Source organism: Sciurus carolinensis, chromosome 5 (genome assembly GCF_902686445.1).
Source record: "Sciurus carolinensis chromosome 5, mSciCar1.2, whole genome shotgun sequence".
In the NCBI taxonomy this organism is placed as follows: Eukaryota; Metazoa; Chordata; class Mammalia; order Rodentia; family Sciuridae; genus Sciurus; species Sciurus carolinensis.
The window spans coordinates 71,858,186-71,884,605 of record NC_062217.1 but is presented as its reverse complement, the minus strand read 5'-3'; the positions used below and the strand labels follow the sequence as shown (position 1 = coordinate 71,884,605).

The 26,420-nt window shown below is 39.4% G+C and overlaps 1 protein-coding gene across 1 annotated transcript in view; it reads left to right on the top strand.

Moving 5' to 3' along the window:
* The first annotated feature begins 3,245 nt into the window (after window positions 1–3,245).
* The window catches only part of Ednrb (endothelin receptor type B), a 31,275-nt gene continuing 8,100 nt past the window's right edge, over window positions 3,246–26,420 (top strand). Inside the window, exons 1-2 of the mRNA XM_047553932.1 lie at window positions 3,246–3,384; window positions 4,166–4,696. Of these exons, the coding sequence (XP_047409888.1) occupies window positions 4,211–4,696 (486 nt within the window). The 5' untranslated portion in view covers window positions 3,246–3,384; window positions 4,166–4,210. The remainder of the gene's footprint in view (window positions 3,385–4,165; window positions 4,697–26,420) is intronic.

Sequence of the window (26,420 nt, the reverse complement as noted above, 5' to 3'; positions counted from 1 at the left end):
GGGTCATAGGGGTGTACACAATTGTCAAAGCTTTTTAAACTGTAGGCTTAAGTCTTGTTCATTTAGCTGTATATAAATTATACTTTAATTTAAAAAAAAATTCCTTAGCCATAAGGCCCACATAGCTACAGTCACTTAATATAAGAGAAAAATCCAAGAAATAGAAATGTTCCTGCTGTTTGCTATTGATTTGTGCAGTCACTTTAAATCTTTTTTATGCTCTCACTTCAACCACTGTTTGATCATTGGATCTGATCCTCAGGGAATGTGTGGAAAAGCAATTGAACCAACTCTGTCTGCATTTTTCACACACCTTGTCCCTCAGCATTCATGAATTAGCAAGTTCAAGGTAGGTTTAGAGAAGTACATTCATATCAAGAGGATTACATGAAAGTATGAGCCTTTTTGTGGCTAAAAGGGTTTTTCTTTTTTCTCTTACCAGGGGAAAAGGCATGTTTTGGTGAGCTCCCCATGGCAAACCTCTTTGAGGAATGAATTCTGAAGTGCATTCAAGCCTGTCTTCAGGACTTTCTGGTGAAAGCATTTGAGGGAGATACTGATATGTTGTCCATCACCACCTTTCTGACTTTAGGAGGTGGTCTGAGTCAATTTGAAATTTTGACAGACTTCGTAGAACACTTTGAAAAAGTATCTTCATAAAAGCAACTTTGTAAAAGATTCCACATTTATGTAGCACCCCCAAAGTAAAACTTTCAGAAATGCAAAATTAGTTCAAATCCAAAAGTTTTCAGGAAACAATTCCTAAACTTTGATACAACCTTTGGCTCATAAATACAAATGAAATTTGCAAAGTACTTAACTTCTAGTGAATTTATAAATAAAGTTGATCAGTAAGAAACTTTAAATCATAGGGTGAAAAACACCTGTGTCAGTAGCAATACTGCCCAAAACTTGAGAATGGAAACTAAAAAGAAAAAGACATTTGGCCAAAGACCCATCTGTTCCCACTGTTCTGTACTTCAGGCCACTATTTCAAGGTCAGTTTGTCAGTTTGACTGACTAATTAGAGCAGGAAGGAAGTTTAATCCTTTTCCTTTATTTTATAAAAAGGAAAACTGATACTCAATTTCTTGTGACTTGATAATGACGATCAAAGTATTAATTTTACATGGTCACCTTTACACTTTAAGGTGAAAATTTTAAGGTTAAACTTCAATGAACTATTATTAATTTATAAAACACTGTTTTCTCAAAATAAGAAAAAAATTAGTCTCAATGTAATTAAGTTAATCCAAAGTACAGTCTCTATAACCAAATGGATATAGATTCAAATCCTACCTCAGAGTTCTGGTCTCACAACTAATCATGTGACCTTAAGTGAATTTTTGAGATCCAATTTCACCATGTATCAAATCATGAAAAATAATACCCAGCTCAAAGACTGCTGTAAGGAACTAAATGAGCTTCTGTGGATGAGGCACATAATATAGGTGGTAGGTCCCATCCTGCGTTTTCAATTCTAGATAAGAAATGTAGTTTGCCTTAAAATTATTTGACTTTGTTCTTGAGTATGATAACAAGAACTGCTAAAATTACAATTACATAGTGTAAAATGGGATTATCCATCTGTAGAAAATATTTCTTGAGCTCAACTTGCACCAGGTGTTATCATGCCATGGAAAGAACATATAATTCAGTTCTGTCCTGGAAAAGAAATTAATTCACATTGAATGAATAATACTTCACAAAGGTCCCCATGATCAAGTGAAAAGTGGTTAACACTCAAAAAGCAAAATGAGAAAAGGGAAGAGGTGGGCCTCAGTGAGGACTGGAAGGACCATCCTGGTCCTAGAAGGATATATGAATGGAGGTGGTGGTGAAGATGAGAGGGGTATGGGGAGAGAAAGCCACCCTACAGGGGTCCTATACAAGCAGAGAAGGTTGGTTTAAGAAAGGCAGGTTCAAAATTGCCCTTGATGGAACCAATTGAGCAAAAATATTCATACACCAAATGCACCCATATAATACCTTATCCACACAACACTGTATATTGTTACTTGACTCTGGTATGAAGCAACTGAACGTTGACCTTGTTTTTACTGAGACAGGGAGGGTAAGGCTGTGTTCGGAACAGTCAGATTTGGAATTAGTACTCACAACCCCAGACCATATTTCTCATTCCTTGGACCTTATTCTTTAATCATGTTCTTAATCATATTTCACACTTGCAGTTCACCTTTTAAAATAGAAATTGATTTTCTACTTCTGGTTTCCCAAAAGGCATTTGACAAGAACCCAAAATCTAAGATTCTCCTTCCACTCATTCCATTAATTAGCTGGGAAGCCAAGAATGAGCCACCTAGACCCTGGGTCAAATAGATAAATGGAATGGTATCTTTTGGGTCTGAAATTTCATAGATTCCGCAGGGACTTTGCAGAGAACAGGGCAGTAACATCCCACTCCACCTTACAGCCTGAATTTCTGAATTTTATACACTCTTTGGGCAGATCTGTCAGTCACTATTACCTCCCTCTGCATAAAAATAGGGCATAACGATGGATAGAAAGAATTCATTTTATTGCTCTGCCTGATAAATATTATGTTGAATTTTCATGGTAGCCTCATTATTTTCATATCTCCCATATGTATCAAGTCCCTCACAGGTGCAGTATAAAAATCCATGAAATGGCCTGCCAGTGGCACTTCAGGACTTAAGAGGGAAAAGAACTGTGATAGACAAAATGAGAGAGCCTTTCTTGGTGTAGTGCGGGCCTGAGAAGAAAGGATCGCCCTCTTCCGTGTTGTGGCATCTATGGACTTGAAATTTAAGGATTAAACAAAAACACCGCGAAGAGTGGTACCCCTAAACCAACCAGGTCTTAATACAACCGCGGGACATTTATCTAAAAGCTAGGCATTTAAATGTAGTACAGGTAAATAAGTTAAATGCAGAGGCTCCTTCTAGTCTGGAGTCCCAGAGAATCCTGCGTACGTGATTATTTGCTCTTGATTTAGTTCTTTGGAAGAACTCAGTACTATGACAAATAAACAACCTTTGGGGATGCGTCTCTGGCCGAGGACTGCCCTCTCCAGCCGGCAGCACCCGCTGATGCTGTCCAGGCATCGCCCAAGGGGAAAGGTTGCAGCGCGGTCGGAAAGCGCGGGAGGAGTCTGCGGTGATTGATGGGGAAGGGACGAATGAATAAAAGTACTTGTCTGGGGACAACAGAGACCCTTAGCGAGCTGTGGAGGCTACACTGTCAGGCATTCTCTCAGTGTTTCGTCAGAGCCAGGCCCGCCTGCAGTACAGGGAGGCGTGGTCTCCTCTGGGAACAGGCTGGAACAGAGCTGCGAGCTGAGCGCGATCCTTCTGCGTCTGAGCTACAAGGTCTGAGCTGAGCCTCGTGCGTGGGATCCGCAAGGTAAACGTTCTGGCTTAGCGTTTAATTAAAATCAATGACTGGACCTTGACTTACTAGTTTGGGGTGGGGGGAAATTAAATAAGTAGATCAGTAAAACTTATAGATACAACAAATTAAAATGAGGTTGGGGTAAAGGCGAGTAAGTGAATGTTGGAAGGCACTTGGAAGAGACAAAACCAAGTCAAAGATGATATTATCCCCTAAACTGGACTGAATTGAGAAGTCTCGGATTCTCCTAGTCCTCCGAAGCATTCCTGGGCGTGCGGGGGTGGGGGGGTAATCTTTTTGCAGTCCACCAGGTAGCAGCGGCTTTCGCACGCCCGGAGGTGCCTTTAAATTCAGATGCGGGTGGTCAAGTTCCCTTACAAGCAAACTGTAGCAATTAACATATGTCCTTGGTCTCTTGCTGCTTTGATGTGCTAGCCCCCACGCTTAGCTAAAACATACTTGTCTCTCTCTCTCTGCACATCGAAGAGTTGCGAGCTTTGCCTGGGACACCCATCCTTCCCTCCGGTCACACCCCTTCCAGAATGCCCCGCCCCACTGCCAGTGATTTACCCCTGGGCCGGACATAGGAAAATAACACTGGAAGAGGAGTTGGGAAGGAGATTCAACGCGCGGGCGGGTGACGCGAGCCAAAGTTCCCCACTGGCGCGCAAACTTAAGTTACTTTTGCGCGCGGATAGTGGAGACGCGTCTGAGCTCTGCGCTAGCATTCGCAGAGTTGGGGCTGTGGTAGCTGATCCAAGTGTCCTGTCTTCATTCTTCTGCCGGGATCCAGACTAAAAAGCCCAGCGGTCACTGGACGCCCACTGAAGCTAGCGGCATGCTGACGCCGCCAAGCCTGTGCGGATGCGCCCTGGTGGCGCTGGTTCTTGCCTGCGGCGTGGCGGGGGTCAGAGGAGAGGAAAGAGGATTCCCGCCAGCCCGTGCCACTTCGTGGCTTCTGGGGACCGGAGAGATAATGACGCCGCCTACCAAGACCTCCTGGCCGGGAAGTTCCAACTCCAGTCTGCCACAGTCCTTAGCACCTGCACAGGTGCCTAAAGGAGGGAGAATGGCGGGAGCTCCGCCACGCACCCCCTCTCTTCCCCCGTGCCAAGGAAATATTGAAATCAAGGAGACATTCAAATACATCAACACGGTTGTATCCTGCCTAGTGTTCGTGCTAGGCATCATCGGGAACTCCACACTGTTGAGAATCATCTACAAGAACAAGTGCATGCGAAATGGTCCCAATATCTTGATTGCCAGCCTGGCTCTGGGAGATCTACTGCACATCATCATTGACATTCCGATCAATGTCTACAAGGTAACGGGCTCCTGTTAATATCCTGGCGGGCTTATGGGAGGGTCCCAGCTGAAAGAGGGAGATGAGGCAGCCTTTAGAGAAAGCTTCCTAAAGAACATTCTTCCCCACCTAACAGTAGTCTTTGGAACCAAATTCTCTTCTGGTCTTTAGTAACCCTCTGCTAAACTTACTAAGACAAGTGTAGTCCCATGACCAGAAGCATTACTACCATTATAAACTTATTAGAAAAGGAGATTTTTCTGCTCACCTCAGACCTACCAAATCAGAAACTCTGGGGTGGAGCAGAATAATTTGTATTTTTTAAAGCTGTCTATGTGATTATGCTAAACTGTAAAGCTTGAAAACCACTAGTCCTAAACTCCAGTTATCTGGGTATATCCTTTCTATTCAAAAGTGTACTCCACAAACTGGCAGCATTGACTTTACCTGACAGTTTGTTAGGAATGCAAGTCTACCCCAGACTTCATCAGAATCTGCATCATAATGTGCTCTGGGGATTCGTATACATGATAACTTTGGGAACCATCATTTTGGAGGACTCTGAAAGTAGGGGAACCAAAGTAGGTTTTTAGGAAAGAGGTGGCCTAAAAGAAAGAAGCCCAGTCAGGTGAGTAGGAAAAACTTCACCTGCTGCAAGTGGCTTTAAGTACTGTTCATTGAATGACCACAGTGGTTCAAGCTCTGGGTTAGATATGTTACTTCCTGGACTCTGTTCTGCAACCCTCAAGTGGATATTTCCACCATTTTACAGATGAAGGAAGCTCAAAGTCTCAATGACCCAGAAGATCAGGCCAAATTGGTCCCACTGATTATTTCAGGAACCAAAAAGTACTCAAAGTCTGTAATGGTTTTAGTAGTTAACATTGTCATAACATTGTTACCACAGGCATCAAAGGAAACAGGCACAAAGAGCCGGGCAGTACATAAGCACCCACACTGTTTGACTCCAGAGTGTTTTGGAATTCTGGACACATCCCAGCATCTCTGGTCTCAGTTTCCTCAACTGTATAATAAGGTTGCTCGTGCCCCCCTGCTATGTGTTTGTGGTGTTCTAGATAAAAGCACAGTCAAAGTGTAAGGAAATGAGAATGTATTTTGTGGAATTGCCAAAGGCCACCCCTGGCCTCAGTACAAGGGAGAAAAATTGGATATAGGATTGGAACTTGCTGTAGGGGATATTGTGACCTTTATGACAGAAATGGTTACTATAAGGCAGGACTGTACATTTTCTTTCATGAATGGAAGTCCTAACCCTAATAGCCATATTTTAAAGGAATTCTACACATTTCTGAGATTTAGAGATGAGACTCAGATTATGAGTCAGGATCTGGAGGGAAATACTGCCAGAAATAAGGGATAAATTAAGAAGTCCCAAAATCCTGATGGCAACTGGTTCTGATAAACTCTGCAGGTTTGTTTGGATAAGTGTGAACTGAAAATGAATTGCTTATATGTAGTCACAATTCTAGTAGGACAAGAAGTGACCCATAATCTCTTTAAGGAGTTCCATAGTCTAAGTCATAACCATGCCATTTGGCAGAGACATTTCAATTCAATTCATCAATTAGAACTGAGAAACTTTTAATTCAAGGTATTGTGAGAAATTAAAAAGTAAGTGAAACAAGATCCCTCTCAAAGGGAGATTATAGTCTAGTTTTGTTCGGTTTGCACAGAATTTTATGCAAGTTCTGTTTAGGAAGGAAGGTCTTAGTTTAAAAACTCACATGCCCAGCTGGGGTTGTGGCTCAGTCATGGAGTGCTTGCCTAGCACATGTGAGGCACTGGGTTCAATTCTCAGCACCACATAAAAATAAATAAATAAAATAAAGGTATTTTTTCCATCTACAGCTAAAAATTTTTTAAAAAAGAAAACTCACAAGTCCAGTCCCATGAGAAACCTTCCTAAAGAAGCCAGCAGCTGAAGTGCAGTGTGGAAAGTGGGACTGGAAATATTTTCTTCTGTTGTGTTACCTCCGGACCAGATGTAAATCACTCTTCCAGTACCATCTTACTTTCTGTCTGATCAAATGATTGTTTTCCATAAACCAGGGATTATCTGACAAAGCACCTAGGTTTCCTTTCATTTCAAATTCCTTTACTATTTCCCTAGAAAGTTACATCCTTTTCCCTGAAGCCATCCAGTCTGTCAAAGCTGTGTTTTTACTTCTGAAATAAACTAATGAGTCATTCCAAACCTAACCATCTAGCTCTCTACATTGGTCAGAAACAAATCCATTGCATAAAATTAGGTTCCATTGCTAAGGTTTGAATAACATGGAACCAGCCTTCACTGTTGCCCTTGGCATAATATAATGATGGTTACCATTTATTATGTCCTAGATGAGTGCTTTTTTTCATTAAATCACTGCAACAACCTTATGGAAGACGTTTTGTTTCATAACCAGGGAAACTACATATCAGAGAGGTGAAGTAACTTGCCTGATGTCACAAAACTAAAAAGTGATTAAACTGTGCTTGAACCCAGGCCATCTGGCCTTAGAACCTGTAGTCCTCCCCATCCCACTGCACCGAGTGTAATCAGGCAGAGCATGGCTTCCAATGAGCATTATTAGTACCTCAGCGAGTACATTGGTGGAAGTACATGCTGAGTAGGATATTTGATAAACAAGTACCAGGATTAATTTGAATTTTCTGAGGATTTCTATCTCTTGAAATTCCTTCCAGATAGTCTATAGTGTATAATATCAATAATATCAGTGATGTTACTCTAAAGATTTTTATTTGCCAAAATGCCTAATTCAGGACTGGTTAAAAGTCATCTATTCCTGTAAATAATTGTAGCACTACAGTAAGTTCTTTAAAAATGCATTTAGAATTTCAGAGTAGTCAGGTGTAGTGATTCCTAAAAGAATCATTCCTAATTTAAGTGAATTATGAATGACATTTAAATGTATCTCAAAGTGAGCGACTTGAACCTCTAAACAAATCATTTCTAATTTGAGGGGGGTGGGATGCAGTGTTATCATTCTCTTTGAGAATCCAATTTACACATTTTCTGAAGGTTCATAGAGGCCTCCAAAGCTTTTGTTGATACACTCTGAGGGTCCAAAAGTGTCCATTAATTTAATTTATTGAATTGCTTAATTATTCAACACTAATCTGGAGTTCAATAATTATAGTGTTCAATAAATTTACAAGCCAGAGAATGTCAGCACTTTCTGGAAGCCACAATCCTTGATGCAGCTATAAAATTGGGCAGGACTTCACACAGGGATGCTGCTCTAAGAAGCTGTGAATCTTGGGAGACATGACTGCCTGGCCTTACCTGGCCTCCCTCCAGGAGCTGGGTCCCTCGAAATGTTCGGATAGAGTCAGTCCACTCTCTAGCCTCCTGTGCCAAGGAGGGGATTCTGTGTTGAAGACCAGGGAGGGGTCTAAGGACACTGAGCAAATTGTGGCTATTGAAGCACTTCAGATACTCTGGTGAACATGCTGAAAATCATAAGCCTCGTTTATCCATCACATGAGTACACATAAGGCTGTGTCTATGTTGCACAACACAATCCAGATGAAAATGGAAAATTCACTCATCCAAAGTGTATACTCATACATACATGAAATATTGCATGTTATATGAATGTGTAGATAGATGATATCCCTTGGCACAGGCCCTGGCACATAATTAGCAAATGATAAATGCTATTAGAATGTGTGTGTGTGTGTGTGTGTGTTTGAATAAGAATAGAAATTGATGTTTTTTTCCTTATTTTTAGCTGTTGTCATTAAAAATCTGACCACAAATAACATGTGTGTGCATATAGCTTTGCACACATAGATGACTACATCTAAAGGGTAAATTTCTAAAAGCAAAGTTACTGATTCAAAGGTTGTATGCATCTGTACTTTTGATAGATACTGACACATTGCATTCCAATGTTATTGTCTCTTAGTACTTGTCACTATTTTATATAGCTTCTCCATATATATGTACACATATTAATATCTGTATCTAATATGTCTATGAGTCTCCAGTGATTTCCAGTATTTACATGTTCTAGGTATATACCTGAACCAAAGACTAGTGTTTAAATATCTAATGCTGGGGTGAATCTGTCCTTATTCATAAGCTTCTCACTGTGTCCTTCTTACATGTGTTAAAATGAGTAAGGTCATCTAGATGTTTGTTCCACTTGAAGCCTGTTATCTGACTACTAAGGTGTGGCCACTCAGGGGTCAAAAAGCTATGAAGAAAGCAAAAGAACTGAGCACACTTGTATACTGGATGTACTTGGGACAGTTTTTATGTTGTTGCTTGGTTGAGTAGTTGATTTGACGTAGTTTGCTTTAGCCGTGACATTTAAAATGACCTGGTTGCAGGTCGAATAGAAATTTAAGATTCATGAGCACATAATGAGCTTTTAAATTATTTTTGGATTTTATTTAACAATATAACCCTCCTTACACTACTATATTTATATGGATAATCAAGTCAATATAATTCTCAAATGTAGTTTCTTTTATGTGTAAGCTAATTGAATTTGAAAAATAATCTGTAAACTAATAAGGCAACTGTCAGTATCTACATTAACCAGCTTGATAAGAATCCAAATGTAATCAGGTATGCAGTGGCAGTGGAGACCTGTTTTAGCTTTGTGACTCATTGGAGCGCTTTTAGATGGTTTCACTGTTAAGGCAGCAGGCTACCCGAAGAGGTAAGGCAGTCGCCTTCGTAGTTCTGAAAGGCCAAGTTGCTGATCTTTAACGTTTAACTAGTTATGACAGGATATATATAATATTAAAATGCCAGCATGTCAAAATGTGGAACTGCTTCACTGAACCCACAAATGAGTTTTGAGTGAAGTGACCCTACCAGGTAATCAGACAGTTTGTGCTTCTGGCACAATCAGAATTATTTTTCTGATCAAATTCACCTTTCTCATTATCCTATCATAAACTACTTCGGGTACTTAACAAGTTTGTATAGAATTAAACAGTTTCATAGTTACAAGTAGAAGTTGATGGAACATCATCAAATTTAACTGTTGAAGTTATAATTTTCTGATCAATAAACTGCAGCACATGAAATATAGAGCAATACAAGAAACAGGTATCATTAAGAAGGGAGCCTAATTTCTTCTAATTTAATAATATTGTTATTACTAGTCAAATAGGTAAGATATTTCAGTGGCATTTAAAGATATCTTCATGGCAGAAGCATTTTATGCCAAAAATGGAAACTATTTATCTTTGAAATTTACTCATTTATAACCAAAAATTAAGGAGCACCAAGTAAGCACAAAGTATTATCTCTTTATTAAAAAGTGTTAAGAATAAGACTATTAGCTCTGGGTGACCTGGAATCAATTAACAGATAAATACCCCCAACTCCCATCCAACAGGGTGCCGGGAATAGTCAATAACAGATTAATGCTTATGAAAAAAATATGTTATATACCAGATATAACACAGTGAACTCTTTCTACTCATACTTTCACAAACATTCAAATGAAAATGGAGGGGAAAACTTGGTCCCTTCTGTATGAGGGTATATTAGTCATGACCAAATAACAGATCAATAGCAGAATTCAAATAACACAAAAACTTGAGACTTCATGTTTTCAGTACACTGCTTTATATGTTAACCATACATTCCTGTGACAAAGGGTTAGCAAACATCAGGTCCTAGGCAATGAAAGTTTCCCTAGGTTGACTCTATGGAATTTGTTGTGTTTGCCTTTGATCTGACACTTGGTCTTTCCATAAATCCAAGTCTCTAAAAATGTCAAGGTAATGTTTTCTTTCAATATTGCAAGACTTGCCTATCAAAGCCTTTACATTTTTTTCTTTGCTCACTTAAAGTGAGCTGTTCAGGATTGTAGAAATTTCCATAGTTGTACAAACGGATAACATGGCCAAGACCCTGTTGTCTCCAGGCCAGGGAGCCATGTTCTTCATCTCACCAAGAAAACCATATAAGGCTCTCTGTGTGGCTAACATGCTATAGTTGATTATTTTTAGAGAAACATGTCAAATGTTAATAAGTGATTAAGAGCTTTAAAGGGTGTTGACAGATAAAGGCTGAGCTGAAATAAGATATGAGATGTAATTTATGATGTGAAACAGTCTCTTTCCGACATTTGCAAAGAGGAGGTTGGTTATATGTGGGCATGGGTATACCCTGACCAACAACTTGTCTAATTTTGTTCCTGAGGCTCTTGTATTAGAATTATTTCCATTTACCTACCGACCCACTGGTGAAAATATAAAAGAACAAGAAAATGGAAGAAATGTGGTGGTAAAAGGCAGGGAGGTGGAAGAGAAGTGCAGGGAGAGAGGAAAAGAACGAGAGAGAGACAGAAGAAGAGTATATAAGATCATTCTTTCAGAAATTTATTATCAAAGCTGACTGAAGCATTTCCCAAGAAATTCTTCCTCCTTGAGACTCCAAACTATACACTTCCGGACCTGTCTCCCTCTGTACTTGTCTCTTCAGTTTCATTGTAGTTTCCAGAAAGGAGGAAAACTATTCTTGGGATGTTTGCACTATTCACTGTCTTCTTCACCCTCACTCAGTATTTACAAACTATTTTACGAGTTTTAAAATTCCATAGTAAACAGACATCTTCTGATAGTAGCTTATCAATGTCCCATAATATATTCCACAGATGGAATTAGGTCTAAGTACAGCATGAGATTACTTAATAAGAATACAAATTCTTTTCAATTCATTAAATTGGAGAATCTTATTCTGAGGTTCTCATTCTCTAGTTTCTTCAAGTGTCCTGTGATCTTGGAAGGTCTACCTCAGATAAATGAATCTAATGACTTTGTTGGATCTTCTCAAGACATGCAATGTGTCAATGAAAGTTGTTGGTTATTTTTTTTTTTTTTGGTTTTGGTACTGAAAATTGAACCTGGGACACTTAACATCTGAGTCACATCTCTAGCCCTTTTTTATGTTTTATTTTGACACAGAGTCTTGCTAAGTTGCTTGGGGCCTTGCTAAGTTGCTGAGGCTGGCTTTGAACTCACAATCCTCCTGCCTCAGCCTCCTGAGCCTTTGGGATTACAGGCGTGCACCAGCAAGCCCAGCTCAATGAAAGTTTTAACCACAAACTGTGGGTATATTTTTAAGTTCGGATAATAGGGGAGTAACAACCCAATTGTTTATTGGTCTGTTATTGACTTAGAAATAAATTTTATTGTGATACTCGTAGGGAAATATATTTGAGGTAAACTTGAATTTATCCTAAGAAATATGTTCAAAATATTTTTTGTCTTTGCTTCTCTTAGAGGTTTTGTTAGAACTTTCATTTTTCATCATAAAACCATTGTTCTATTTCAATAAGTCACAGGAATCTTTCCAAAGCAATGGAGCACCCTGTTTTGTAGGTATGGATGAAAGAAATTCCCCAGGAACTCTGCCTGGCATAACTCCAGGGTACACTGTATACATCATGGCCTATTTAAATGGTGGCCAAGGGGATAGGTTGACATTATTTCTGACCTATATATTTCTAACCCACATAGCACAATCTTTGCGTGATTGAGTGCATTTTGATGTTCACAGTGTAGAACTTGTAATTTATATTTTTCCCTGAGGGCATGGATACAATGAATGTCAAAAAAATTTTCTATACACTTGACCAGCAGCTTACTTTGAATTCTCTGTCTGTATGAATTAAAAAGGGAGTTCTGACATGGAAATCCTTGAATGGGGATGTCCTATCTTATTCAAACACAGAAAAACTTATCTGCTATAGGAAACCTAGATAAAAATAGAACACACCCTTTCCCCGGGTGGGTGATGTGCAAGCACTCCGTATTTCCCTCTTTCGACTCTTTGTAAAAACACTTGTGTAACTCCAGTCATTTGAAACAAATGCTAACGATTCATCACAAGATGGAACAGACTTGTGTCCTCCTTGATGGCTGCTCACCCACCCTCTATATTGTTATCTCTTACAATGTCCACATTTATTGCAACCACCTCCATCACACTTACAGTCCCCCAGGGACAAAAGTTCCTCACAGAGTCTCATTAGACAGTGAGAAATAGTAGTATCTGTTTTGTTTCAGTCATTTCCTTGACAAGTTTGAGTTGCAAAGAGAGTGGGGGATGAATTTTTGTCTTTCACCTTTTCCTGCCTGCTGGGAAGGACAGAAGTCCAATAAGAGTACAGCTAGCCCTCAAGCCCTGATCCCAGATTCCTGCCTCTACATGTCAAGAAGACCTGATCGTCCATCTGGACTAGAAAATACAAAAGGCAAACTCACAGTCACTGCATTTCTCCAAAGAATATATTTAGAAAATAAGCCTAAAAGGCTCATGACAAATGTTTATCATAGGTTTCTTCTGTCTGGTGATCAAATGCATTCATTCATTCATTTTTACTCAAAGAGCATTCAATGAGTGACAGCTGTGTTCCAGGCATTGCGCGAGACATTATAAATCTTGTATAATGTTCTGAAACAGTTAAAGCTTAGTGTATACTCTCAAATTTAAAAAACAGAAAAAGCAAATGGTGTGTACGTTTGGTTAATGAAGCAAGTGAACATTTACTAGTGCAAGACGGTTAACTGGTGTTTCCTGCTGGGGCTTGATTCTTTTTGGCATTAACTGGGTATGTATTAACAGATTTTTTTTTTAATTTCTTAGGAATGTAATTTTTAATTTAATTAAAAAGAGAAACAAAAAATGTAAATCTTTCAGGTAGAGAGATTTTTGTAGTTTTACAGTATCTTTAAAGGAAGGATATTTCTTATTCATGCTCCTTACCCTTTTAGAAAAAAAATTTAAAACTATGTAACATAAAAATAACTTTATAATGTCATACAAAAGTAAGTTATTTAAATTCTCCTGCCATTTTTTTCTTTCTCGGTCATTCCAACATAAAGTTATGAAATGGTGACCATCCTGGGAATGGGAACCTTAGAACCAGTATGCGCACTTCTGTTTTCAATCTATGCTTATTTATTTGTTTGTTTTTATTATCCAAAAGAAATGCACTAGGGAACAATATAAGCCTGAGGGAAAAGGGGACAGGACTAACATAAGCTACCACTTTGTCATATGAACACTGCACTGAGAGGAGGACCTAATGCTGACAAAAGCTATTCAGTTAGATCAGACAGCATGATGTGAAAACCAGTGTCAGTTGCAGGGGAATCTGCTAATACACTCATATTTGCCAAATATTAGGTAATAGATTTTCTAACTTAATTTTTAGCAGAACCTAAAAATTTATTTCATAGGAAAGGATACTGAACTCCAATTCCCTTTCAATGGTCAGACTGACTTTTTTCTTTCTTGGTGCTGGGGATTGAACCCATGGCCTTGTGCATGCTAAGCACGCGGTCACCACAGAGCTATGCTCCAGCTTGAGACTGACTTTTTTGCTTACATGTTTGATTTGCCTTTGGTATTCAGACCTTGCCCTTAAGTTATCTAGTTAACGGGATAAAGTCCAAAGAAAAAACTAAAAATAGGGACTAAGAAATGTGTTATTGCTGGGTTTGAAGTTGTTTCCTCTTGCAATAAAGCAAATCAATTTCCTCTGGAGAGGGGAAAGATGATCTTGTTGGATTTGAAATTATAGATGTTGCCTATTGTTATTTTTTTCCAGTAATTGGTGAAAGGATAAATTTCCAGGAATCATAAAAATCTATAAGAACATTCTCTCACCAAATGTTAAAGATGGCATCGTGGATGAGAATGATTTTCTTAACAAAACTTCACAGCTTTCCCATACCCAAGACTTTGTTTTGCATTAAATAAGAAGTTGATATCTCTGCATTTAAATAAATTCCAAAGCCTAACATGCACAGACTGTCTTGTTAGTGGCGTTTTGGTGACAGAGATGAGCATTAGTAGTGGGCATGGTTTCTGTCACAGGGTATCAGGCAGTTCTGTGTCTCCACAGAGCCTCTGATCAGAGAGAGGCAAAAGTTGAGCTTTTAGGAGGAAGAGCACTTAAAGGCCTGACACTACAAAATACCCTTCTCACTACAAAATAATGGAAGCAACAGTGCAAACTCTTATCCTGTCTTCCTGGTATCTCAGAACCAGGATCATCCAGTTTTGAATCAAATGTGTGAAATAATGAAAACTGATGAAGGTTAATGGTGCCTTTTGGACAGAACTTTTCCCTTCAATATTTATTCCCTTCAATAAGACTGGAAAGTTGTAATCTCTCAGTTATGAGTAGGTTTCTTACTATCTCTGTGTTGAACTTGAAGAGCATTGTTACAATTCTCAGTTTATGTTTCCCTGTCTTCTGTGATAGCTTGGGTCAGAGGTTGGGCTGCAGGCCTCCCAGTGGTATGAAGAGCTGTAATCCAATTTCTAGGCTGAGCCAAAAACAATAGCAACCTCAAAACATAGCTGGGATTCAGTGCAGAACTCATTTTCATTGGCTGGCCTGCTTCTCCTTCAAAGGCCTGGACACTTTCCTTTTGATTCTTTCGGTGGCTTTACCTACATGATATCAATATTAACATATTTGGAAATAATTTGAGAAGGAATATAATTTTTTTTAAATATCCAAATATTTGGACATTATGTGAGTAAAATAACTAGGTATATTAGTTACATTTCTCCAGGTAAATAGAACCATTTGAGTAGATAGATAAATGCAAGAGTAGATAGAGACAGATAATGAGGATTTGATTCAAGAGATTATGGAGGCCAAGGAGTCCCACTATCTGCTGTCTACAACCTGGAAATTCAGGAAAGCCAGTATAATTTAGTACAAGTCCAAACGTCTGAAAACCAGGGGAGTTGATGGTATAAATCCTAGTTCTGAGGGGCAGAGAAGAGAAGATTAGATGACCTGGCTCAGTCACGAAGGTAGGAAGCCAAAGGGGTAAATTCCTCCTGTCCCATCTTTGTTCTGTTCAGACCTTCAACAGATTGGATGATGCTCACCCACACTGGGGAGTTCCATTACTGAGTCCCCAGATCAAATGCAAATCTCACAGATACACCTAAAAATATTTAATCTGGGCACCCAGAGGCTGGTCAAATTGACACATTAATTTGACCATCACACTAGATTATTAGAAAAAAACTTTACTCTGAGTTTAGACATTATAGCACTATTTGACACATAGCTAAGGGTTTTAGAAAATATTTAATTCTAAGTATTGCTTTTGTAAGATCAATTCTTAAAAACACTGGCAGTTGTCATAGGGGTTATAAGCATAGATAGATTCTGGAGTTGGACCAGCTGGGTACATATGTGGATCTAATACTTAAGTGAGCAGCTCAAGACAGATACATTGTTATTCAATGAGGAACAATCATCCTTCAATTTTGTGGCTTAGCACAGTAAAAACATTCATTATCTCACACTATGTCTGTTGGTCAGGAATTCAGGGGTGGTTTAGTTGGATGTCCTGACTCTGGGTCTTTCTGAGGGTGCACTCAAGTTACTGGCTGAGGCGATACTCATCTGAAGGCCTGACCCACACTGGAGGATCTTCTCATTCACACAAAGGGAAAATTCTTGCTCATTTTCCAGAGGTCTTAGTTCTTTGCATGTTGTCCTCTCACAAGTACTGTGTGAGTATCCTCATGACATGGTGGCTGACCTCACCCACAGGGAGTGATCCCAGACAGCAAGGAGGACGCCATGTTGCTTTTCATGAACTACTCACAGACATTGCACACCATCACTTTTGCCACATCCTATTTGTTAAAAACAAATCACTAAATCCAATCCATGGCCAAGGAAAGGGAAATGAAGCTGTGTTATTCAAAGGAAGAAATACACATGTAAAAAATGGGCATATTTAAAACCAACACAGCAAACTAATAAACTGCTAAGTGCCTCAACTTTTCTTTCTATAGAATGGGGATTATAATAGTGCTGCTTCACAGGATTGCCTTAAGAATTCAATAATGCAATATATATAAAGTGCTTAGTTTGGTGCCTAGACCATCATAGGTGGCTCATAAGTGAAGTTTGGTTTTCTTGATTCATCTAAAGATAATGAGAATAACTGGACAGAATATTGTCTGAATAATTTATAACAAATCAGGTCTCCTAGAATCCCTGCAACCAATTGGAACCTTTTTATTTTTATAATCCTAAGGGCAACTGGCAGTTCTTTTAAAGCAAGTACTAAGTTTATTCAGATTTGTAGTTCCCAGAGTTTCTTCCATTTCAATAAATGATTTCACTACTTACATAATACAGCTTTGTGAGTGTCCTGACAATTGACATCTCTAGGCTGAACCCATCAGCAAGTTCTGCTAGTTAGCTCCGCCTTCAAAATATATGTGGTCCATTGCCTATTCCCCTAGGCCAGCACACTGTTGAACCTCAGTCACATTTGTATGCCTGATGCACAGAAAACACCAAACACTGAACACTGATGGTTAGAGGAGAGAAAGTTTAACCAAGAAGGTATCATCCAAGATGGCAGGGGATAAGGTCTCAAATCCACCTTCTCTCAGCAAGCATGAGTATGGGTTATATAAGGGAAAAGGTTGCAGAACAGGAATTCAGGGGTGCAATTGGTAGTTTCACAAGTTTCAATAAAATCAAGGTTCCCAGACTTCTTGATGATAGTGGACATCTGAGCAAGCTATGATTCTGCAAATCAAGCTTATAAATCACCATGTGGTGATGTTAACTCATTTTCCTACAATAAAGATAACATGGTTATCAATGATAATTGATACTTTTAGGAATGGGAATAGGAAGTATGTGCTCAAGTTCTTGTCAGCTTAACTAGTGGAAAGAAAGAATGCCATTTGTTTTCTTGTTGTTGTTGTAACTTTAGGGAGGGAAAATGGTTCAAGTCTCTTAGAAAAGGAAGTATTTTATTAATTCCCTCATAGAGACTCAGTTACAAATCCCTACTGTCTATTTTATCATTCCTCTATCTTGTAGGACTAGGGATGATGACCCATCTGGTACTTTCTGCTGAGCAGGGGTAGAGGATGGGGGATGGAGGAATGAAATTGTTTCACCTAAAATTCAAAATATTTACAAATTCCTGGAATAAATTCAAGACTGTGTAAAACCATAGCTTTTAACAAATGTTTTATTGCAACATTTTAAAGCACATTTAATTATAGCATAAATCACAAATAAAATCAGTAAAGTGGACATTCATAACTTAAGCATCCCAGATTTATAGCCTTAGGGGGTCCAGGTAAACAATCCTGAATACCTGCCTTTTAATTTCTGGTGCTTCTAGGGATATTTGTTGAAGTCAGGATACCTATTTCTGAATCTTCTCAACATGATTTCCAACTTCACCAAAGGCATTAATGTAACACAGTAGGAAGTATTTGCCACAGCAGAAACCCCACCTTACTTGGCTCAGGTATATTCTAGAGCAATTTGGTCATCAAGCACCATTCCAGCTAAGGATTCTATTCCTTTTTGTGGAGGGGAAATGACCCAGGCAGTTTCATTAGCTATAATCTCCAGGGTGATAGACAGCTTTCTAATTAAGTGTTCATGGGCTCCTAACTCCCATCAGGGCAAGAAGGTTCTGCCAAATGTGTACCAAAATCCATCTCCCTGTTACACAGTAAACAGTTATAAAACTCTCTCTTAGATCCTGGGAAAAATTTTAGAGGGTTAGTCTAGTGCTTAATTTCTTGGAACCAGTGGATGAAAAGACATGTGACCAGACATCCCAGTAGAAAAGTCCCCCCTTATTCCAAACATGTATTTACTCCTTCGAAGTCCCCACAAAAAAACAGGTATCCTGTTGGAGCACATAGAACTCCCAATAATTTTTTTTAACTGAGCTCTGAGTCTCCGGGCAAGGCTTCCTAGATTAGATCAAACCATGTGTCTGTAACCAGTGGGGTTTGAACTTCTGGTTGGTGTTTATTTATTGGAGGCCAAGGTAAGAGCCTAGAGTTATTGAACAGACTTTTAAAGATAAATTGTAGGAAGAATACGATCTCTGAGGATCTGGAACATTGAGCTCTCCCTAGGTCAAAGAAGAAGAGTGTGGTTACTTTCTTGGCAGACTTGATCAAGGTAGTTACAGTAGGCAGGAGCCTAGAAATCAGGGTTTTATCTTATACAGAATTTAGCTAAATTGTTACTGGTAATTGGTAGTCTAAGTGGTCTGTTAACTGTGGTAGTATTGAAAGACTCAGGACAGTTCATAACCTCAGGGTATATGGCAAAACTCAAGTTTCTTCATGGAGGCATTAAGAAAACACGAGATCTTGGGTTGTCACCCTGGCTCTATATTTCACTTTGGAGGGTATCACAGTAAAGTTAATATCCATGGAAAATGTAGTTATAGGTAGAACCAAGGGGTTGTTGTCATGGTCATAAACCAAGAGGGATTTGGGTAATATACCCAACAATCAGTTAAATGTCCTGCCTCAGCCAGGGTTTGAGAGATCCAGATCATACAGTTATTTTTCTGTATGAACAAGGGTGAGGAAAACAATAATATAAACAGAAATCATATTGGTTAGCTCCTGGGAAATGACACAAATGTAGTTAAGGACAATAATGTCAGTAATAATAAAGTAAAATCACATTTAGTCTTAGCTAGTTATTTTTAGAAGCAGTCATTTTAAAGAGAAAATTTAAGTCTGTGATCAGGTTTCTTGTCCCTTGGTCTTTGAATTCTTTGGAGTCAGACTAGGGTGCAGCAAACTTGAGTTGGGTGTAATATATCCCAGGTAACCATCAGAACATCATAGGGTCTGCTACACTTGACAGAAAGATGGTCCTCAGATCATTGTTCTTTCCAGAACTTGAGAAAGACTCGGTCTCCAGCCTTGAACTGGTAGAGAGGGACATTTGTGGAGAACAACAACCTGTTGGAAACAAATTCAACAACCTGTTGGAAGTCAGGACCTCATTTAAGTTTTCTAGATAAGCAATGATTGTGATTCCCCTTCCTGGAGTCAGGTCTCCCTCTAATGGGGTGCTTGGAATAGTCTCCCACGCATTAATTCTTATGGGATGAAACAAAGTCTGTTTCTATATGCCACCTTTACTCAAAGCAAAGCAATAGGCAACACCTTAGCCCATGTCAAGTTGGTCTCTTGGCACGTTTTTGCAATGGTTCTTTTTAAAGTGAGATTCATCTTCTCCATCTTTCTGGTAGACTGTGATCTCCATTAAGCATGTAATTTCCGAACTGCAGCCCAAAATTCACAATACTTCTTAAGTTATTTTAGCCACAAAGGCAGCTCCATTAAATCCACTTTGTATAGACACCAACAGTCCATATCCTGAAATTATTTCTTTGAATAAGGCTTTAGTTATTTCAGAAGCCTTTTCTGTATAGGAGAAAATGAACTGATATTTAAAATTTCTAGAAGCCCTTGGTACCACAGTAGTCTGTGAACATTTGCCAATGTTCATCAGGGCTTCACCCTTAGTGTTGAATTTCCCTCTGCAAGTTTGAAGTTTAGTCTTTGAGTTACTTTTGGTACAGACTGAACATTGTTGAGAAATCTTGTTGGACAAGTCTCTGTAAGTTGGGGCCTATCAGGTACCTCTGCACCTCTGATCCGTGTTGTCTCACCGGAATGGGTACTCCAGTGGATTTGTCTTAAGAGGTCTTTTAGTATAGCCTATGGCATAAGAGGAAGACCTCTCAAACACCCACTCTTTTGTCTTTTTAAGTCTCCGAGGGCATAATGGGACTGGTGTTGATTAAAATCAATTTGTGAGACAGGGAGAGCCAAAAGATTCTCAAAACTCATGGTTTGTGTAGCCTTTTTGGCAACCTGGTCAACCAGTTGGTTTCCTTTAGCCATTGATGTGTTTTAGTTAGCTTTTTTGCCACTGTGATTAAAAGACTCACCAGAACAATAGAGGAGGAAAAGTTTATTTGATGGCTCACAGTTTCACAGAAGGTCTTAGTCCACAGAAGGCCGGCTCCATTCCTTGGGGCTCAAGGTGAGGCAGAATATCATGGTAGGAGAGTGTGGCAGAGGGACACATCTTACATGATGATCAGGAGGCAGAGAGAGTCTCCACTGCCAGATATAAATGTATACTCCAAAGCCACACCCCAATTCATACCACCTTCTCCAGCCACAACCTACCACTTCAATTATCATTCAGTTAATCCCTATAAGGGGATTAATTTATTGATGGGGTTAAGACTCTCACAACCCAATCATTTCTACTCTGAACCTTTTAGCATTGTCTCACATGTGAGCTTTTGGGGAATGCCTCACATCCAAACCATAATCATGTCCCAGGCAATGAATTATGATGGCTACTTTCTTTGGTTCATTAATAGCTTGTTATAGAGCCAAAATTTTTTGAAGTGTGTTTAGTATCCTTTATTACTTGAGGTTAGCAGGCCTTCTTCCTTCCATGAACATGAACCACCTGGAGCTGGTGTAAATATTGACCACCTTATTTTTACTCAAGTGTAGAGCTCTTCTGAGGGCAACAAGTTCAATCTTCTGTGCTGAGATGCCAGGGTGTAGGAACTTTGCTTCAATGGTCTCTTGAAAGGTGACAATGACATATTTAATCTGGCATTGTGCTAGATCCATGAAATTTGCTTTTAGTGAAAAGTTCTAGGTCTGACTTTTCCAGTGGTTGTTGTTCAGGTCCAGTCCACTGGAAAACATTTGCTCACTTATCTGAAGATAATCATCAAAGCTGATGGGCAATAAAGTGGCAGGATTTAGGGTAGAAATGACTTTTAATTTTACATTAGGACTGTCTAACAGGATGGTTTGATATCTCCCCAATCAACCCAAAGTCAGCCAGTGACCTCCTTTTATTCTAACAGTAGAAGGACACCATATGGGGTGTGGGGGGGTGGGTGGCTGGGGTTCATGGTGGTGCATGCCCCAGAGTGAAGTTTTCAGCTTCCTGGGGCACATCACAAGTCACTGCTACTGCCAAGAGGCAAGGAGGCCATCCTTTGCAGTTTGATCCAATTGCTTTGAGAAGTAAGCTACAGAGTGGTGAAAAAAACCAAGAGTCTGAGTTAGTACCCCAAGACCCAGTCCCTGCTTTTCATGTACAAAAAGGTTCAAAGTCTTAAATTGGAGAAACCCAGGGCTGAAATAACCAGCAGTTTATACATTATCTGACAGAAAGCAGACTGTCATCCCTTAGTCCATCTTAAGGCTTCTGGTTTCCTCCCTTTAAATCCCTGAAAGGGGTTGGTTTGACAATGAACACAGAGTTATGAATCCAGATAGGACAAAATCTGACTATCCCCATAAAACCACACAATTATCAGCAGGTAGTGTAGCCAGCTACACAGGCAATGATTTCTCTTCAGTTATGGAGCTAATTTCTTCAGATCCTAGTTATTTAATAGTCTCTTATCAGATTTGGTCTTTTTCTTGAAAATTATACATCCCCTCTCAGCCAGGAAATTCAAGATCCAAACAGCATTTTCAATTAAAGCCTCTTCATTCTTTCTTACAACCAAATGTTAGCTACTTATTATAGAGGATCCCTCCTAGTCAAAGGTCTCTTCTGTTAGGTCTCTGGCTAGCATTTCCCTAAAGATTGTGAGAGCGTTCTTTAAACCCTTGTGGAAGCATTGTCTGATAAAACTTTTGTTTGGCATGGGGTTTGGGTTCTGCCATTCAGAAGTCAGTAAGTATCTCCTGAGAGTTTTTTCCTAGTGGGATGTAGAAGAAGGCATCCTTTCAGTCTAGTACAATGAACCAAGAGAGTGCAAGGACTGGGAACAACTAAGTATAGATTCTGCACCATTTATTGAAGGCCCTGAAGTCATGCACAGATATTCTTCAGAATTTGACTTTTTCACTGGAAGGCTAACATATTATATGGGGAATAGCATGACTGCATTAGATCTTAACTTAAAAAGGCCATCAGAAATAATCATATTCCATTTTTACCTCTTTTCAGGGATATTATTTGGAATTAGGTTATTTCACAGCTACACCTTCTTTCTAGCAGTAACATTGATCTTTTCCCATAGCGGTTGATTTTTGTGTGGTTGATTCATGTGTGGTGATCCAGGAACATTCTGACTTCCTGTCCAACCATACATCCTCATTTACCCAGTTCAGGATATTTTCTGGTATCTCAAAGGAGTCCTCAAGTTATTCTGAGACAATAGCATCTGGAGGGCATCGGCATGTTTATGTCATAGAGTTATTTCTAGCCCATCTTTTCAAAAAGTTACCTGTGCATTCAGTTTTACTAGGCATTCAAGCATATATAGAAAACTGTGCTGCAAGTTCATGTTGCCAAAGTGGCACTCCAAAGGCTACAGGAAAGCCCAAGTTAAGGCTTCCCCTGACAGCCAGTTGCAATCATAGTTTTTTGAATCAGGAGATAAGCATGTGTAAATGACAGATTGTGTCCCCTTTTATCTACATGATTAATTTGATCCTCCCTGTCATTTGTAGTTGAGGCTCCTGTGGTGATATAATGAAAAATCATGTTAAATCTAAGGGAAGGAGCACCCGGGTTTCTTAATTCTTGTGTGAGCTTATGTATATGTGTGTCTGTGTTGCTGGGGACTGAACTCAAGGCCTCGCACATGCAAGCATTCTACCACTGAGCTATATCCCCAGCCCTGAACTTCTTCATTCTTCATCAGAGTTTCCTTCTTCTAATTCTGCCATTTCAGTAGCAGAGTTCTTATGTTATTCTTCCAACTCTTATAGCTACTTTGGTTTTGAGTAATCTTTAATCCAGTGCCATTCTTTCCAGCAATAACATTGATCTTTTCCTACAGGGGTTGATTTTTCTTACTTTGGGTTCTTCTCATATCCCTTTCTGTTTTTCCCTTGGCATCCTAAGTGCGCACTGATAAGCAGGGAAACCTCTGTTTCATTTTCTATTATTCCTTCAAATCTTATGCTTGATCTCTGTTGTTGCAAAATTTAAAAGTCATTTCTGCTAGCTGTAAGTGAAGCGAAATCACCACCTTTTTTTTGTAGTTTCCTTTCTATATCAGGAATACTTTGGCTGATAAAACCCACGATTATCATATTTTGATTTTCTGGAGTCTCAAGACTGGCATAAATATAGTATTGGTTCACCTGATGGATGCAGTCCAAAAATTCTAAGGGATCTTCCTGTGGTTTTTGTTTAATAGCCTGTATTTCTTAAGACTCTCTAATCTAGGGAAAACCTTTGATGTTCTTCCAATAGGCATCTCCTACAATTTTCAAGATGGAGCAATCCACTGTCATTTATGTCCCAGTTGGAAGTTCTAGGGTTGGGATGGCTTATGGCTGCCTCTAGTCTAGCAGGATTCATTGGATATGCTAGATGGAGCCATTAGGCTTCTTCTCTTCTTTCTCAGGAACCATGCGTTCTTCAGCCATTAATTGGTGTTCATCAGAGCCTGACTATCAACCCAAAGGGAGAAAACAGAAGCAAACAAATCTTCTATGTGAAATTGATCATCCAATCATGAAGGATTATTATTTCTCCAATTAGATAAATCAGAAATTGAGAAAGAGGAGTGCTTCAAGATTACTCCAGCTGGTTATCCATTCATTCTCAATCCTGACAAAGCAAATATTGCTCTGCCTGGGCATAGTAGCACCCTGGCCAAATTAGGTGCCCTGATGGGTGCAGGAGGGAAAGACCATTGTAGACATTTCCTCCCTTCTGAATAATTTTTCTGCTGCTATACACTCCCATTAGGGGACTTAGTGTCTGCAACAACCAATTGAGGAGCTTGTATAAGCACTGCCATTTGTGGATTTAAAACATTTGAAGATTTTTCTCCATCTTCTCCCAATCTATATCATGCAGGACAAGCTTAGGGTTTTTTTGTTTATTTATTTTTTTTTTTTTTTTGCCTGCTGAACGATGATTTTACATCTGCACTGAGCAGGCCCACTTTGATAAAGTAACATGAAGCCTTCCCATTTGCCTTCTCTCTTACAAAATACTTCTAATTGTCAGATGGTATAATAATTTAGGGTCCTGTTTATAGGTCATTTTCCTCCCAGGCCTAAAGCATATTGAGCAAGGGTCCCTCTATTAAATTTTCCCAGGGGCTCCTTGTATGTAAAATCCAAGAAACAGAATAAAAATGGGAAGAAAGAATTTTGAAGCCACATGTACCAAGGCAACTCACTCAACTGTTTCAAATTGAAACCAAGGGCTGGGGGTATAGCATGCATGAGGCCCCATGTTCCATCCCCAGCACCACAAATAAGAGAAAAATCTTTTAAAAAGAAAAGAAAAAGGGAAGAAGAGAAAGAAAAAAAAAGTCGCAAAACACTTGAGTTTCTCTGCTCCAAGTGGTTGGGCACTAAAGTGACTGATCATTACAGAGGACAATCTGGGGAAGTCCCCAGGACAAACAGTACCTTGGTACTTCAGGGACTCTCTGGATGTCTGACCTAGTATCAGGCACTAAGCAACTCAGTGAGACCCTATCTCTAAATAAAATGCAAAATAGAACTGGGGATGTGGCTCAGTGGTTGAATGCCCCTGAGTTCAATCCCCAGTACTCCCCCTGCCAAAAAAAATCTGGTGTTTGATGTTTGTTGTCTGGTACACACTAGGCATATGAATATGATTTGGGGGTTCATTAGCTAGGGATGGATAATGTTCCAAGCCTTGTAAGAAAGAAAACCTTGTATTAATTTCATTATGAGGGTTCAGTTACAAAGGTACCATGTGGTCCAGCCCACCACCAGTACTTCTTTTATACCCTACTTTTTTTTCTATGCTGAGCAGTCACAGTAACCATTTAAAAAGAGTAAATAATATAATTCTATTTACCTACATAGAATGTTGCAATGAATTTCCTCAAAAAAGCATTCAAGGCTGGATGCAATGGTATAGGCCTCCAGCAATTCAGGAGGCTAAGGCAGGAGGATTGTCAAGTTTGAGGCCAGCCTCAGCAACTTAGGGAGACTTTGTCTCAAAATAAAAAGGGGTGTAGTTTAGTGGTGAATCACTCCTGTTCTCAATCCCCAGTTTAAAAATAAATTCAAACATCTCTCTCTCCAATTTCATTTCTTATAGACTTGGCCTGGTCACTCTGTTTCAGCCTTAAGAACTTTCTTGCTTTCCCTTCAGTCCACCAGTTTCATTTTGACCTCAAGGTCTTTGCACTTGCTCTGTCCTCTTCCTAGCATGCCCTTTGCATTGTCTTACTCTCTTATTTTGATCAAGTCCCTACTAAAATATTATCTCCTCTGAGAGACCTTACTGAGAAGCCTATCAAGAAAGCACCTTAAATTCTGCCACCACTCTCTTAATATGACAGCTTCTGTGTGACACTATATCAAATATTAGTATGTTTTTTATCTGCCACCCTCCCTAGACTGTAAGCAGGGAGTCTGCCTTGCTCGTGGACATACATCCTATATTCCAAATGGTCTTTGGCACATAGTGAATACTCAATACTAGTTGAGTGAATTAAGCAATTATGAGTCAATTCCTTAATCTAGAAGTCATAAGATAGAGACTACTCTGACCCAGAGGTCTATTTTGTTAATACAACAGTGTATGACAGTGTTTTAAAAACAAGAATTAGTTGACAGCTTTTATAAATTGTGAAGTTTCATATAAAAAATTCCAACTTCTGACTTCTTTTGAAAAATCAAGAGAGTTTTGTATTTGGGGGTCCCTTAGCAAAAAGGGACCTAGTAGAGCCTGTTAGAACCACTTGCTCCTTTCAGACCTGGATTACCCCAGACTCCACCACTCCCTGTTGCCTTCCTGACACTGATGGCATGCTTACACCTGGCTCTCTTCACTGCCTTGTGTTAACCTGCCTGGCCCTGCAGGTTGTCAGGGCCTACAGGAAGCACATATGTGGTAAGTCTTCCAAT